General features: G+C 39.4%; 1 protein-coding gene across 5 annotated transcripts in view; it reads right to left on the bottom strand.

Moving 5' to 3' along the window:
• Arap2 (ArfGAP with RhoGAP domain, ankyrin repeat and PH domain 2) overlaps positions 1 to 7,206 on the bottom strand; it is a 180,504-nt gene extending 173,298 nt beyond the window's left edge. For 2 of the 5 annotated variants that reach the window (XM_047566100.1, XM_047566102.1), the window contains exons 1-2: positions 7,107 to 7,199; positions 678 to 1,731 (exon numbers count right to left, since the gene is read on the bottom strand). In XM_047566100.1, the coding sequence (XP_047422056.1) occupies positions 678 to 1,576 (899 nt within the window). In that variant the 5' untranslated portion in view covers positions 1,577 to 1,731; positions 7,107 to 7,199. Of the gene's footprint in view, positions 1 to 677; positions 1,732 to 7,106 lie in introns of all 5 variants that reach the window. The other 3 variants (XM_047566104.1, XM_047566103.1, XM_047566101.1) reach the window with 3 other exon arrangements.
• Positions 7,207 to 13,101: the final 5,895 nt, after the last annotated feature.

The following is a 13,101-nucleotide window of genomic DNA, read 5'->3' as shown; positions in this document are numbered from 1 at the left end:
TATCTCAAACTATTCAGTTACTAAGATGGATACTGGTGACCTGAGGCTCCTCTCTGGGGTTCCAGAGATGTGCTCTCCAGAGACCTGGTTTCATACAGTACTGTTATCATCTTATTACATCTACCTTCCATGCGAGACCACAAGCTCTTTCATTCCTCTTCACTTTCTTTCCACCTGGCACAATGACTCCTACCAAGTTCAGTAAGTGTGTCCTGAATTATTAATTGGTGCCAAGCAGTGTGCCAGGCTATAGATATACAAACATTAAAAGATATGCTCCCTGCCAAAGAACAAATAACCTGGTGGGGAGATAGAGTCAGCAATTCAAATATGAGAATTGTACTAAGAGAACACTAAAATGGAGGGAAGGTAGGGGAAAAAGATCAAGATAGAATTAGGGGATGCAGTGTTCCCCCAATTAAACGGGAGAAAGCTAAGGAATCCCAGGTAGTTATAAGTTGGAAACAGACAACAGTTATAAGTTGGAAAATACAAGTGGTGAGGGGAAAATATTTGAAAGGACCACAAAATAGAGGTTGTATGAATATGTAATATTCATGTGAGTAAGTCAAATTCAGAAAGGAACACTGAAAATATCACTGTTAAAATTACTAAATTTCCCTACATTAAATACTTATGGCTTATTTAAAAAAAAAAAAAAAAAAAAAAAGTCTTACCTTCCTGAAATTCCTTTTGTTGGCCCTGGGATCTCTGGTACAGGCCGATGTCTTAGCAGAAAAGAACGGGATGGTCTTGAAACCAACTTACTACGACTTCTCATGGGTTCTGAGATTGGAGATGATGGAACATACAAATCATTCACAATCATTTCTCCCTGAAACTCAAAGAATGGTGATGGTGGCAAGCTTTCTAATACACCATTAGCTCCATTTCCAGAATTTGCTTCTGAGGTTGAACAATTGAGGGAAGAAAGACACTCAGGTTTTGTATTGGGAAGGTTGCTGAAGTTTTCTGATACCAAATCAACTTTTTCTGTTTGTTGTTCTTCAACTGTATGACCAACTGCCTTCTCTGCAGTCAAAGATTCTATTTTAATATTTTCACTACCAAGTAAAGACTCATGAGAGGAACTCAGGTATTGTTCTTCTTCTGGAATGGGGAGGTCCTGTTTGGATAGAGATAGCTTATCATCTGATTCAATGGACTGGTTATTTTCCATTCTAGCATCATTTTGATCAAGATTTTTTATAAAGGTCTCCAACTGTGTTGAGTTAGGTGTCTGAATACAACCAGAATTTGAAAGTTCTTTGCAGGTGTTCTGATGAGAAGAGGGAGCATGGTGATCTTTTGAAGTGTTCCCATTCTTCGTTTTATGAACATTTGCATATATTGGGATTTCTTGCATTTTTGACAATATTATCTGTAACTGTTTAAGTATCCTCCTACGGTGCCCTGTAGGTGATATTCCAATTTTGTGTAGTATACTATCATTTATTGCTGCACAGTCCTTCACAGTATAAAAACCAAACTCTTGGAAATGTAAGAGATATTGCTCCAAATTAATGCTCATTAGGAAATCCTTGATATCAACATTTACTTCATTGACTGAGGACATAATGGTGACTTCATTACTAAGCTGATTCTTAAAACAGTACAATGAGATACTCGCAAAAGAGGATATTCTTCTCTATCGGTTAATCTTCTCACTTGTGACAGAAAAGTTTCTCAAAATGTTGTTTTCTTCACAATGACCATTTCATGTGCTTCAGCCTAGGTGGGGGAAACAATAATTTATTAGGTTATCTTAATATACAGTTGGTGGTGCTAGGGATCAAACCCAGGGTTTCATATATGCTAAGCACACACACTACCACTGAACTACAGTACTTTACTGAGTAAAATCTAGTCTTACATTATAAACTTCCCTGAAAACACAAAAGAAAGTAAGACAACTAAGTTTGGAATCTCTGCATATTGCTTTATGCATCCTAGAATGTTAATTCCTAGTACTATGTGAAGGTAGAGGACAGAAATGTCATGATAGTGTCAAACTATGATTTTCAAACAGATTTAAAAAAAAAAGACTCACAAATATAAAAGGAATATTTGTAAAATATTTTATTCATCTCATTAATTGATGAAGGATCCTGCCAGTTCTGCAAGGCAGGAAAATAATAACATGTAAGGAATTACAATTAAAATTAAATATCCACAGGCTATAGCTGTTAAATGAAAGTCACTGATAAACATTCTTTTGATTTCCAAGTTTTAGATAATTTTTCTTAATAGTAGCTAAACAATGATCCCTTTCACTATACTTTCTTTCAGACCCTTAAAAAGTAGGTAGAACATATATCTCAGATATATGTTCTCAGATATAGTTTCCATTTCAAAAAAGGAGATAGCATTATTTGCAAACAATTAATATTAATATGCAAGATAAGACTAGTGAATAATTAGCCAATTCTTAAATACATTAGATAACAAGAAGTATGTTAATTCAAAATTTTAAAAAGATCAAAGTTTAAAGGTCACATTTTCCTCTGACACACACACAGCAGATTCAGAAGGTTCATTTTTCTTCCAAAGAACACAAACTTTTACGAAGTCAGTCTGCTGTTATGTGGGTGTATTCAGTTTATGAAAATGAATCTGTGCAAATTTCTGTGTAGTATGCTTCAAAAAAAAAAGGAAAAAGTACAGAATTGACATAAAACCCATACTCAAGTAAAAAGACACGACAAAGTAAATTTCTCTGAGCAAGCTCTGATGCAATGTTTCTGGAAACCACATCTTGAAACAACTCTCCAAAAGGCACTACTCAGACTCTACATGTATTACATGCTGATTGCTCATATGGTATTGCCCTATTTTGAAATATCAGCAAACATTGACCAACAGATACAGAGTGCATAGAGGGAAAGCAACTCTTTTCCAGGTCTTCCTTCAAGAGCAGGGAAGTAAAAACACAAACAAGAGAGAGAAGTTAGGAAATGCCTTTGACAATAAGGTACTGCTTTGTCATACCTAAAAAAAATGTAAATGAATAAATAAATGCAGACATAAGACAAGAGAAAGCTAAACCTCATCATCAAATGCAAAATCACCTTGTTTTGTACATAAAGGTGTTGCTCATGTTTTCCTTGGCACATCACAAAATGGAAGTAGCAATCGCAAACAGTACAATAAGTGGGTATAATTCACCACCACCTTTAGAAATTATAAGGATGATGAACTGGTCAATAATTCACAAAACTTAGAACAAGAACAATTTCAAAGGGACACACACACCAAAAAACCTCTGGATTCTCCTCTGCTGCAACAGTGGTTCCAGCACCTAGTCAACCACCCAAACCTAAAGCTCAGCGGGATCACTTTGCCCACCCTTGTCTCCCCACCACATTCAAGAATGCAGGTGAGCTACTGGTTTTTTTCCTTGCTATGGACAGAACTGTGACCCTACCCCATTCCCCCCCCTCCAAAAAAAAAAAAAAAAAAAAAATATGTTGAAGCCCTAACCTTCAATGTGACTGTATTTAGAGATAGGGCTTCCCATGAAGTAATTAAGGTTGAATGAAGTCACAGGAAATGATAGGAGGACACCAGAGAGCTCCCTCTTTCACTCCATGCCCCACCCGAACCCCACCCCCACCGTGAGGACACAGGAAGAAGGCAGACTTCTACCAGCCAGGAAGAGGACCTCACAGGAAACAGTCAGCCAGCCAGCAACTTCGTCTTCTATTACCAGCCTTCGGAACCTCGAGAAATTTCTGTTGTTTACATCAGGCAGTCTGTGGTATTTTGCTCTGGGCTAATCTGACCAATACACTCCTCTATCTTCACTGCCTTAACCATGTTCCAGATCCTCATTATATCTCTTGATCAGATTACTACAACAGTCTCTGACTAAATCTCTGCCCATGCTCCATGTACCAATGAACACCAAAATCCAAATTCAGCATGTCATTCCACATTCTCAAAAGAGTGAAGTCTCAAAAAGATAAAGCTCCGGACAGTGTCATGCCATAATCTGATCTCTAATAATAATAATAGCAGTAAAGAGTTATCGTGTGCCAGGCCCCTTACCTCTTGTTTCCTGCAAGGTGGAGTTCCTAGTACTAACTCCAGGCAAATCTTCAACCTGTGTCAAACATTCTACCAACATCCTCCACTCGCTTTAGTTTTTTTTTCCCAGAGACAAATTATTCAATACCTCCATTCCTTCTCTATATGCTGAATCTGCTTTCCTATGCTACATTTAAAATTCTGAAGGGGACTCAGTGAAGGCATCATGTTGACCCCTAAAGACAGAAAGAAACATTGCTTTCTCTATGTACATAAATAACTAGTACCCTAGGGCCCTGCAAAGTGCTTGGAGGGTGTTTGAGGGATGGTAGAAGTGATCAAGAGGTCCACATCATTAGGTTTTTGGAGTTGTGTGCATTTGAGATTTAGTACAGTCCTTTCCTTTGTTTGGAGTATACACATATACTTCCCAGGCAGCTGAATCGAAGATAGATAAACCAAGGGCTCTACTCAAAACCATCTCCTTGCTACCACATGACATGCTGAACATGGCTAATGAACCTGATTTCTTTTCGTGACATCAAAGAGGCTCCCCTCCCACATTCCCTCTGCCAGTTCTGTCCTCCAATCACCAAATTAACTGTCTAACCCCCAAGGGCCGAATGCCCAAGGTTTTTTACAGCTCTTTCCTTAAAGGTCCTAGCTCCCAAGGACATAATTAGATACACAGAACACCATAAGGCAACTCCTAGCTCTCCATACTTTGACCCGTAATGTGGGCTCACTGACATGTAAGCCCATGTTCTAGGGCAGTGGCTCTCCAGATACTGCTCTGCGGATCTGCTTGCTGTACAGGAAAGCAACTATGGACACCTGGGGCAGGAATCCTGTCATTGGAACACCCTCCAAAGATGGGAGTGTGCAACAAAATGTGGTTATTACAGCTTTTGATCTTTACATTCCCAAAGTGTGCTTTACATCAGCCCCCCTGAGCCTAAGCTCATCACTCTCCTCCCCTAATGTAAAGTTCTTCCCAGAGTATTGCAGAGAAGTCTGGAGTCATAAAAGGTTCAAATCCCACCTCCTTCATTTTCTGACAGTGTGAACACTGGAACCTATCCAAGTCGATGTTTCCATTTTCTTTTCAATAAAATGGAAGCACTCAAAGGTACTTAAGCACTGGTACAGATTAAATGAGAAAATCCATCTAACTGTTAACATAGTGCTCAGCACACAGTGCTGCTTAGTAAATATTCGCTCCCATCACTATATTTATTTTTGGCACTTACATGTTCCCACTACTGAAATTTTTTTTCATTCTCTGCGATCTAACACAAACCCTATTTGCTTCTCAAGGTCTTCATCGAACAATACTCTCTTCTCCATATCCCTACAACACTGATCTCTTAGAGTGTTGTCTTAGTCCATTCAGGCTGCTATAACAAAATACCTGAGACTAGATAATTTACAAACTTTAGAAATATATCACTCACAGTTCTGGAGGCTAGGAAATTCAAGATCAAGGCACTAGAAGATCTGGTGTCTGGTGAGGGTGCATTCCTCATAGATGGCACCTTCTGGTGTGTTATACCTTAGTCCTTCGTATAAAGTCAATCATCTCATTTTTGAGAGTACCGACCTAGCGAGCTCATCACCTCCCAAAGGTCTGACCTCTTAACACATTATCCTGTGGCTCAGCTCTCAACATGTGGCTCTGAGAGGGACACATACATTCTGACCATAGCAAGGATTTGATCACGTTCTGCACATTCAATATGGCGGTGTGGTGTAAAAGCCAAGACTCCAAAGCCCAACACCCTGAATCTAATCCCAGTTCCTTCACTTACTAGCTTTGCATACTTGAGTATTTAACCTCTCTGCACTTCAGTTTCCTCATCAGGAAAAAGGAATAATAATAGTGCCTGTCCTCACGGGGCTGTGAGAATGATCAGAGGCAAAGCACTTAGAACATCTGTTAAGCTGTGCATAACAAAGGCCACGCCAGCGTTGGCCACTATTATTTTATTATCATCCCATAAAGGTGATCAGCCCACATAAGCTTCCCAATAAATGTCAAATTATCTGATTATAAACACAGTGCAGCACCTATTTAGAGAATGCACAACCACCATTACAGAACTGGTTCTGAATGGGCCCATCCTACCATGACCCATTTCCTCATGGAAGCATAAAGGAGTAATGCTGAGAAGCATCCGCAGCATGGGTGGCTTGCCTTGCCACACAATAAGCCCTACCTAATTGTCTTACCGAGCTCTACCTTGAAACTATTCCCTAAATCCAACGGCATCTTGCCACCTCCCCTGCTCACATTCTACTCTAGGTCACCACCTTCTCCATCTTAGACCACTGAGGAACCCTCCTGGACTGATACCTCTCCTCCTCCTTGACTGTCTGCCCCCACAGCAGATTCTAAATACCGGAGTCAGATGCATTTTAGAGCACAAGTTATCCCACTCCCTGCAACTTCCCAAGTTGGTTTTTCTGGCTGTCCCTCCTCACTGACAGACATCCTGACAGGCTCCATCCTGTTTCTTTTTGGTACTGGAAACTGAACCCAAGGGTGCTTTACCACTGAGCTATATCCCCAGCCCTTTATGTTTTTGTTTTTTGATTTTTTGTAGGGGTACTAGGGATTGAACTGAGCCACATCTCCAGCCCTATTTTGTATTTTATTTAGAGACAGTGCCTCGCTTTTGCTGAGGCTGGCTTTGAACTTGCAATCCTTCTGTCTCAGCCTCCTGAGTTTTTGGGATCACAGGTGTGCGCCACCGCACCCAGCCCTTTTTGTTTTTTTGATACAAGGTCTCAGTATGTTGTTTAGGGTCCCCACCAAGTTGCTGAGTCTGGCCTTAAACCTGAGATCCTCATACGTCATCCTCCCAAGTTGTGGGAATTACAGGCATGCACTAGGGCACCCAGCTCTCAGCCTGTTTCTACAACCTGACCTATCTTCTATCTTCTTCAATCTTCATTCCAAAATGTAACTATGGCCATGGCTCACTCCATCAATTTAGTAAATCTCTGATCACCTGTGCCCAAGAGGTTTTCCTTAAACCCCCAAAGCACATGAGCATGCCTTGTGACTCACTGCTCCTTACCTTTGCATTAATGGTCTTCAAGGCATTTGTTACAACCTGACATCTGTTCATTGCTTCAAGGGAGCAGATCTTGTCTACTGTCCAGTGCTCCAACCCTTCAGGTTGAACTCTGTCAGGTATAAATAGCAAGTGCTCAGTAAATTTTTGCTGAATGTCTTCTTCCCGGTTTGGAGATGATTTAATAGAAGTAGAAACTGTATCTAGTTCTAAAAAGTCAGCAATCTAGTAAGAGCAGCCAGAATTCAAGCAGATTTCTCCAATTCATTTAACTACTACAAGAGATCCTCAAAGCAGGAGCTGAGTGTGGCAGAAGGTCATTCGAAACCATTATAGGGCATTTAAAAACTCAAGGGTTGGGACAGTCTTCCTGTGCTAATGCCTTGAGAAAGGAAAACCATTACAGTGAGCCCCTCCCTACTTCTCACCCTCCAGTCCCTCCCTCACCAGTGGAGTTTTGCATATCCCTTTGGTTGAGCTAGGAAAGAAACAATTGAAAACCTTGACTTTCAATTGAAACACTTCCCTGAGCCATAGGGTCATTTAGTTTTCAATGCTGACAACAGCATGAATCACCTTTGCTAGACTATACTACCTTATAGAAGAAAATGCAATAATCTAATTGAATTCCATTATATGTTTAATCCATTAAAAAAAACAGCCTCATAAAATCAGAAACATAACCTTGGCATGGATCAAAACTGAAAATATGATGAAATAATAGACTGAAATAATCATAGGATCATAGGACTGAAGTGAATCTCAGAAAATAGCTTTAAATATTACACTGTTAAGTGAATAATGAAACTTTTCAACGTCTTACAATACAAGGCTTTCATAGTCTAATAACAATGAAAGTTGATTGTATTCCAGAAGAGTAGTTACCAATGGAGTGGAACTACCTCCCCAGTTTAAATCCAGAAGACATGGGAAAATGTTGGAAACAATGACTAAGTGGCACCAACAAACAGAAAAGGTAACTATGACACCTTATAATGGTACCCAAAGTAGAAACCTCAGGTACAATTTTTATTCCTCCAGCTCTACAAAATGGCACCAGGCATTATAGATAATCAAAGAAAAAAGTGTCCCTGCCTTCAATATGCTAATAAACTTATTGTAGAAAAAGTAGCTAATTCCTTGGAAAATCAGAGGTCTTCATAAGGATAACCTCCTAAAATAACTAGTTCAGAACAAAACCTTACAGAAATCCAGAACATAATCCTAAGAAACAGGCATCATGTTATTACTATATCAAGTAAACTCACAGTTTAATATTGAGAAATTAACTCCAAATATTCATAAAGACAACAGGTTCAAGTTTGTTTCCCACAATTGTAATGAGACAAGGAAATGATAGGAAGTGCTATAGTTGTATGTTGTAGTAGTAATAAGCTGTATTTGGTATTTGCCTGGACTTGTAAAACTAAAATCACAAAAGGCGCCTGGTGACAAACTTGCTGTGTGGCAGGATGACACTCTGAACAATGCCGAGATGAACCTTTATATATGATTTGAGTGGTGGCTCCCTGTATAGTCGTGTTCTGGTCTTTATCAATGAAGACTGGAGCCTGACTGGGCTGAAAATCACTACTTAAACCCCTGGGCTTTTGGAGCAAACCGTCAGTAGCACCATGAGGACTCCACGTCGCTCTGCCTCTTGACAGCCCTGGCTGCTGTCCACTCCATTGCTGATTGCTGATCAACCGTTGTCACCGAGTCCAGATGACTGACCACCTCTCCCGCAATGACGACTGCCATCCAGCCTCCAGCTTATCCAACACCCAAGGCCAACCAAAGATATCCGAGGAGCTGATAGAGGTTACAGCTGAGAAGAATCCCCTCAGTCTTGTTGACTGACTTCTTGGCTAAGAGACGTTGCATTGAGTAAGTCCATGGGGACTGGACTCTAGGTGAACAAGGGAGTGAACCTTCAATGTATTTGTGACTTGCTATTATTAGGAATGTTGAGTGTGCATTGCATGAATAAAATCCACTTGTTGGAACCAAACTTGATTCCTCTCTTACTCCTGCTCGTGACAGTAATCAAGCAAAAGAGAAAGTGGTTAAGAGACAATGTACTTGTTGTACTGCTCTGTCCCATAATATAGAGAATATTATAGAGGGTGAAGGTCAGAACTTCTAACTTAGTGTTATAGCATGAGTGCTTAGCCCTGGAAAAGTACAAAATTGGTCATTTGGCATCCCTCTCCACTAGCATTCATTCACCTACCTTATTGTGTGGCACAATGAAAACCCTTACAGGAAACCAAGTTCCCTCAACCTGGTCTTCTCTCTTACATGTGGTCACCCACAGGCTCTGACCTCCTCTGACTTGTCCTCTACCTTGACCACTATTCCTCCACTACCTGACAAGGTACATTCATTTGCTTTATTTTTCCTTAGGCTTATATTGCTTATAATAGCCAATAATTTGTAAAGTGTTTGCAAACCATCTGTGTAGGGTCTTATGTATTCTCATGGCTACTTTAGGAGGAAACTCCCATGCTCAGCCTGATGTCGCACAACAGAGAAAGAGTGCAGCCCAAATTCTGACAGTTGGGGACTCCACAACCTGTGCTATTAACTCTGATGCCTCGTCATAGTTAGAAAATTGATCTAACAATAGGGAGATTATCAAAGACTTCCTAGTTTCCCTCTGCTATATCTTCTATGCAAAAGCACTTATCTTCACTAGGAAAATGCTGCTTAAATATACCACACCTTGCAAATTCAAGTGTTACTTGACAGTGGGTGTGTCTGTGTAAGTAGTTAAATGTGGAAGCCTATATCCATTTACATGTGACTGCTGCAATTTAAAAACCAGTAACAAATTAATGGATAACATCTTTAACACTTCTGTATAAGACAAGGGTAAGTCAGAATTTAGCTTATTAAAATTAATGTTTATCTAGCACTACAAAAAGACAGTCAACGCAGGACCAGAGTACAACTGCAGTACAACAACATGAAGCCAAAATCAAATAATCAAACAAGACCAAAATAAATGTTCACCAACCACATGAGCATCCAACAGGGGTGGTGAACAACTGCTGGACGAGCAGAGAAGTTATTAATATTAAACATACCTGACCACAGTCTGAAAGAACTGACTTTAAATGAAAGACAAAAGGAACAGTGCATCCTGCATAGGCAGGTGAATGGATAAATGAAAGTGTACTCGATGCACACACTAGAATAACAAGAAGCCTTAAAAACTAAACTGAACAGAAATCCTGTCACATGCTATAAGATGTCTGAGTCTTGAGGACATCATGCAAAGTGAAACAAGCAGGGCACAGAAAGGATGAATACTATATTATTCTACTCACATGAATTATCTTAACTAGTCAAATTCTTAGAAATCGAAAGCAGAATGGTGGTTACCAGGGACAAAGAGAGGTAAGGCGCTGTTGTTTAAAGAGCATAAGAGTTTCAGTTTTGCAAGATGAAAAAGTTCTGAAAATGTTTCCCAACAGTGTAAATACTCTTACCATGACTGAACTGCACACTTAAAAAACTGGTTAAGATGCCAAACCTTGTGCTTTCTACCACAATAAAAAGAGGATGGGAAAATAAACTCCCTGTACACACCGGGAATTTTTTCTCTCCTTTGAGAGCCAAATCCTAAAAGTGTAGTACCATCACTCCATGAGGTTTCCCCACCTACTCCATTCCTCCTTGATCCCTCATTAATTTCACCCACACGGTAACACAGATATCACACTTTTTAAACTATGTGCCTTGATTAAGTTAAGCTTTCCTGAAGGTCTGACTCCTCATTTGTAAGATGAGGATAATATACCTCAGACCTTATAGAATTTCTGATGGATTAAACAAGTTTTAAATATGCAGGGTCTATATAACAGTACCCAACATAAAAAACAAGTGTACAATAAATAATTCATCTGTTATATACAATCTTGTACTTGATCAAATTCATACGCTATTAATGCTCTTGGTTTGAGTGGCATTCTTCAGATGCACAGTAATGTTCCTTTAAATGAGCACTGTAAACTATTCTAATAAACCCACAAAGCACTTAACATAGCAGTAAGCATAGTTTTCTTAATTTTGTGAAATATAGATATGGTTAGCATTTTGAAATTGATGGATTTACCTAAACATTTTAGACCTGGGATACAGATTTAAGTGCTCACCTAAGACTGCAGTCCTGCCACATGCAACCAGTGTGGCCTTGGGGAATTCCTTTCTTTTCTGAGCCTCACTATTGTCTCCTGAAGGCAGGGATGATAATACCTACCTAACAGGCTGTTTTGAGGGTGATACAGTGAATATGCATATGGATCTTGGAATGATGTCTGGAGATTAACGAATATTTTGTTAGTGGCTGCTAGATGGAGAATAACTGAGGTTTGATTTTAAAATAGCCAGGTACTAGGGACCATCAGTTTAGGCACGATCAACGAGAGGGGATTATTCTGAGTTATGCTTCTATTATTTTTCTTATTGTGCATCTGAAAAACAACTCTCAAAACCTGGAATTAATATCCATTTCCATATCCTATGACAGCCAAGAGTGTTAATTCCTTTAGTTGGTGTGAGAAATTATTAGTAGCAGAGTTAATACCTAGGTTTCAGTGTTTTAGATAATATCTTAATAGTTAAGTGCTTGATTATCTCCTGACCTTCAGTAGATCTTTCCCCTTTCAAGTTGCCCATCTAGATTTTAAGCTAATTAGCTGAGGTTTGGGACTTCTTTTAAATTCTAATGGAGAGATCCTTAAAGGAGAGCCAGGATTCTGGGAACCAAAGGAAGATTTCATCTTCTGGAGTTCCTCCAGGGACATAAGAAGGGATGATGAAGACGAAAGATAAGCTGAGGCATGTGTCACTGCAGAGGACTCCCACCTGTGTGCCCCAATGCCTGGGCACCTGCTTCTGGGTACTGGCCCTCTCCTACCTCTCCACAGCCACATCTGTATCCTGACAGCTAAAAGGAGGAGAATCAGATGACTTTGACCTCTTGAACTGGGCATGCCCACAAGTCCTTCAAGATTCTGTTCTACTGCATGATATACTAGAGAGAGCTTTAATGTTTAATTTACTCAGCTGAAAAGTGGCATGATATTATACTTCAACACATTGTTAATTCTACATTCATATATACTATGTAACATTTGTGTATGTATACTATATTCTACTTTCAACGTTTTAGTACAAATGTACACTCACCATCTTTCTGACTTTGAGTCACATTTTTAGACCAACAACCAGATGTTTCAAAATAGCCTACTGTGAACATTTCCTCTCTTTGCATTTATAAATAGCACCCTGACCTCTTTTCCAACCGAATTTAAGGCCTTCCTATTGATTCAATAGTTATTAAAGTCTCTTTTTCTTATGAAAATACCCCAAAAAATGTCTCCTAACTTGTTGTTCATTTATTTAGGATTTATTCACTCAATAAATATTTAAGGAACACTACTCACTCCAAGATAATAGTGGGAAACATTTGCAGTTCAAGATAACAGTATCTATTATATCACTTGGGAACAGTGCTAAGGGCTAAAAGAAAGTGAAGATACAATGTCTTCTCTGGAAGAGTTTAAAAGAAAGGAATAGATTAGACATGACAATGAGCAAAAGAAAATGACATGCAAATGAACAATCAGTCCTTGACTGCTTAGCACCAGAGGAGGAAAATCAAAACAAAACTTTTTGGAAGAATCTGATGGATCACCCCAAAAGCACTTAAATCATAGTAATGTGAAAGATCAAATTTTGTGACCTTGACCTTCTTGTGGTTTATGTTTTAGTAGTGTTTTCAAGCACCCAGGAGTGCTTAACGAACGCTAAAAATCTCAAATCAATCCCACGAATACTGCAAAACATTGAGGCATTTCAGAGTTTTACCAACAGGGTACTTGGTGTACCAGCAAGCGAAGAGGGTTTCAAGATGAGTAGGAAAGCAAGATACAGAAGGAGATACCACATCTGAAAGTAGAACCAATGGCATCAAGGAGGCACAGAAGGA

Source organism: Sciurus carolinensis, chromosome 10, assembly GCF_902686445.1.
Source record: "Sciurus carolinensis chromosome 10, mSciCar1.2, whole genome shotgun sequence".
In the NCBI taxonomy this organism is placed as follows: Eukaryota; Metazoa; Chordata; class Mammalia; order Rodentia; family Sciuridae; genus Sciurus; species Sciurus carolinensis.
This window is presented reverse-complemented; position numbering and strand designations above follow the sequence as displayed.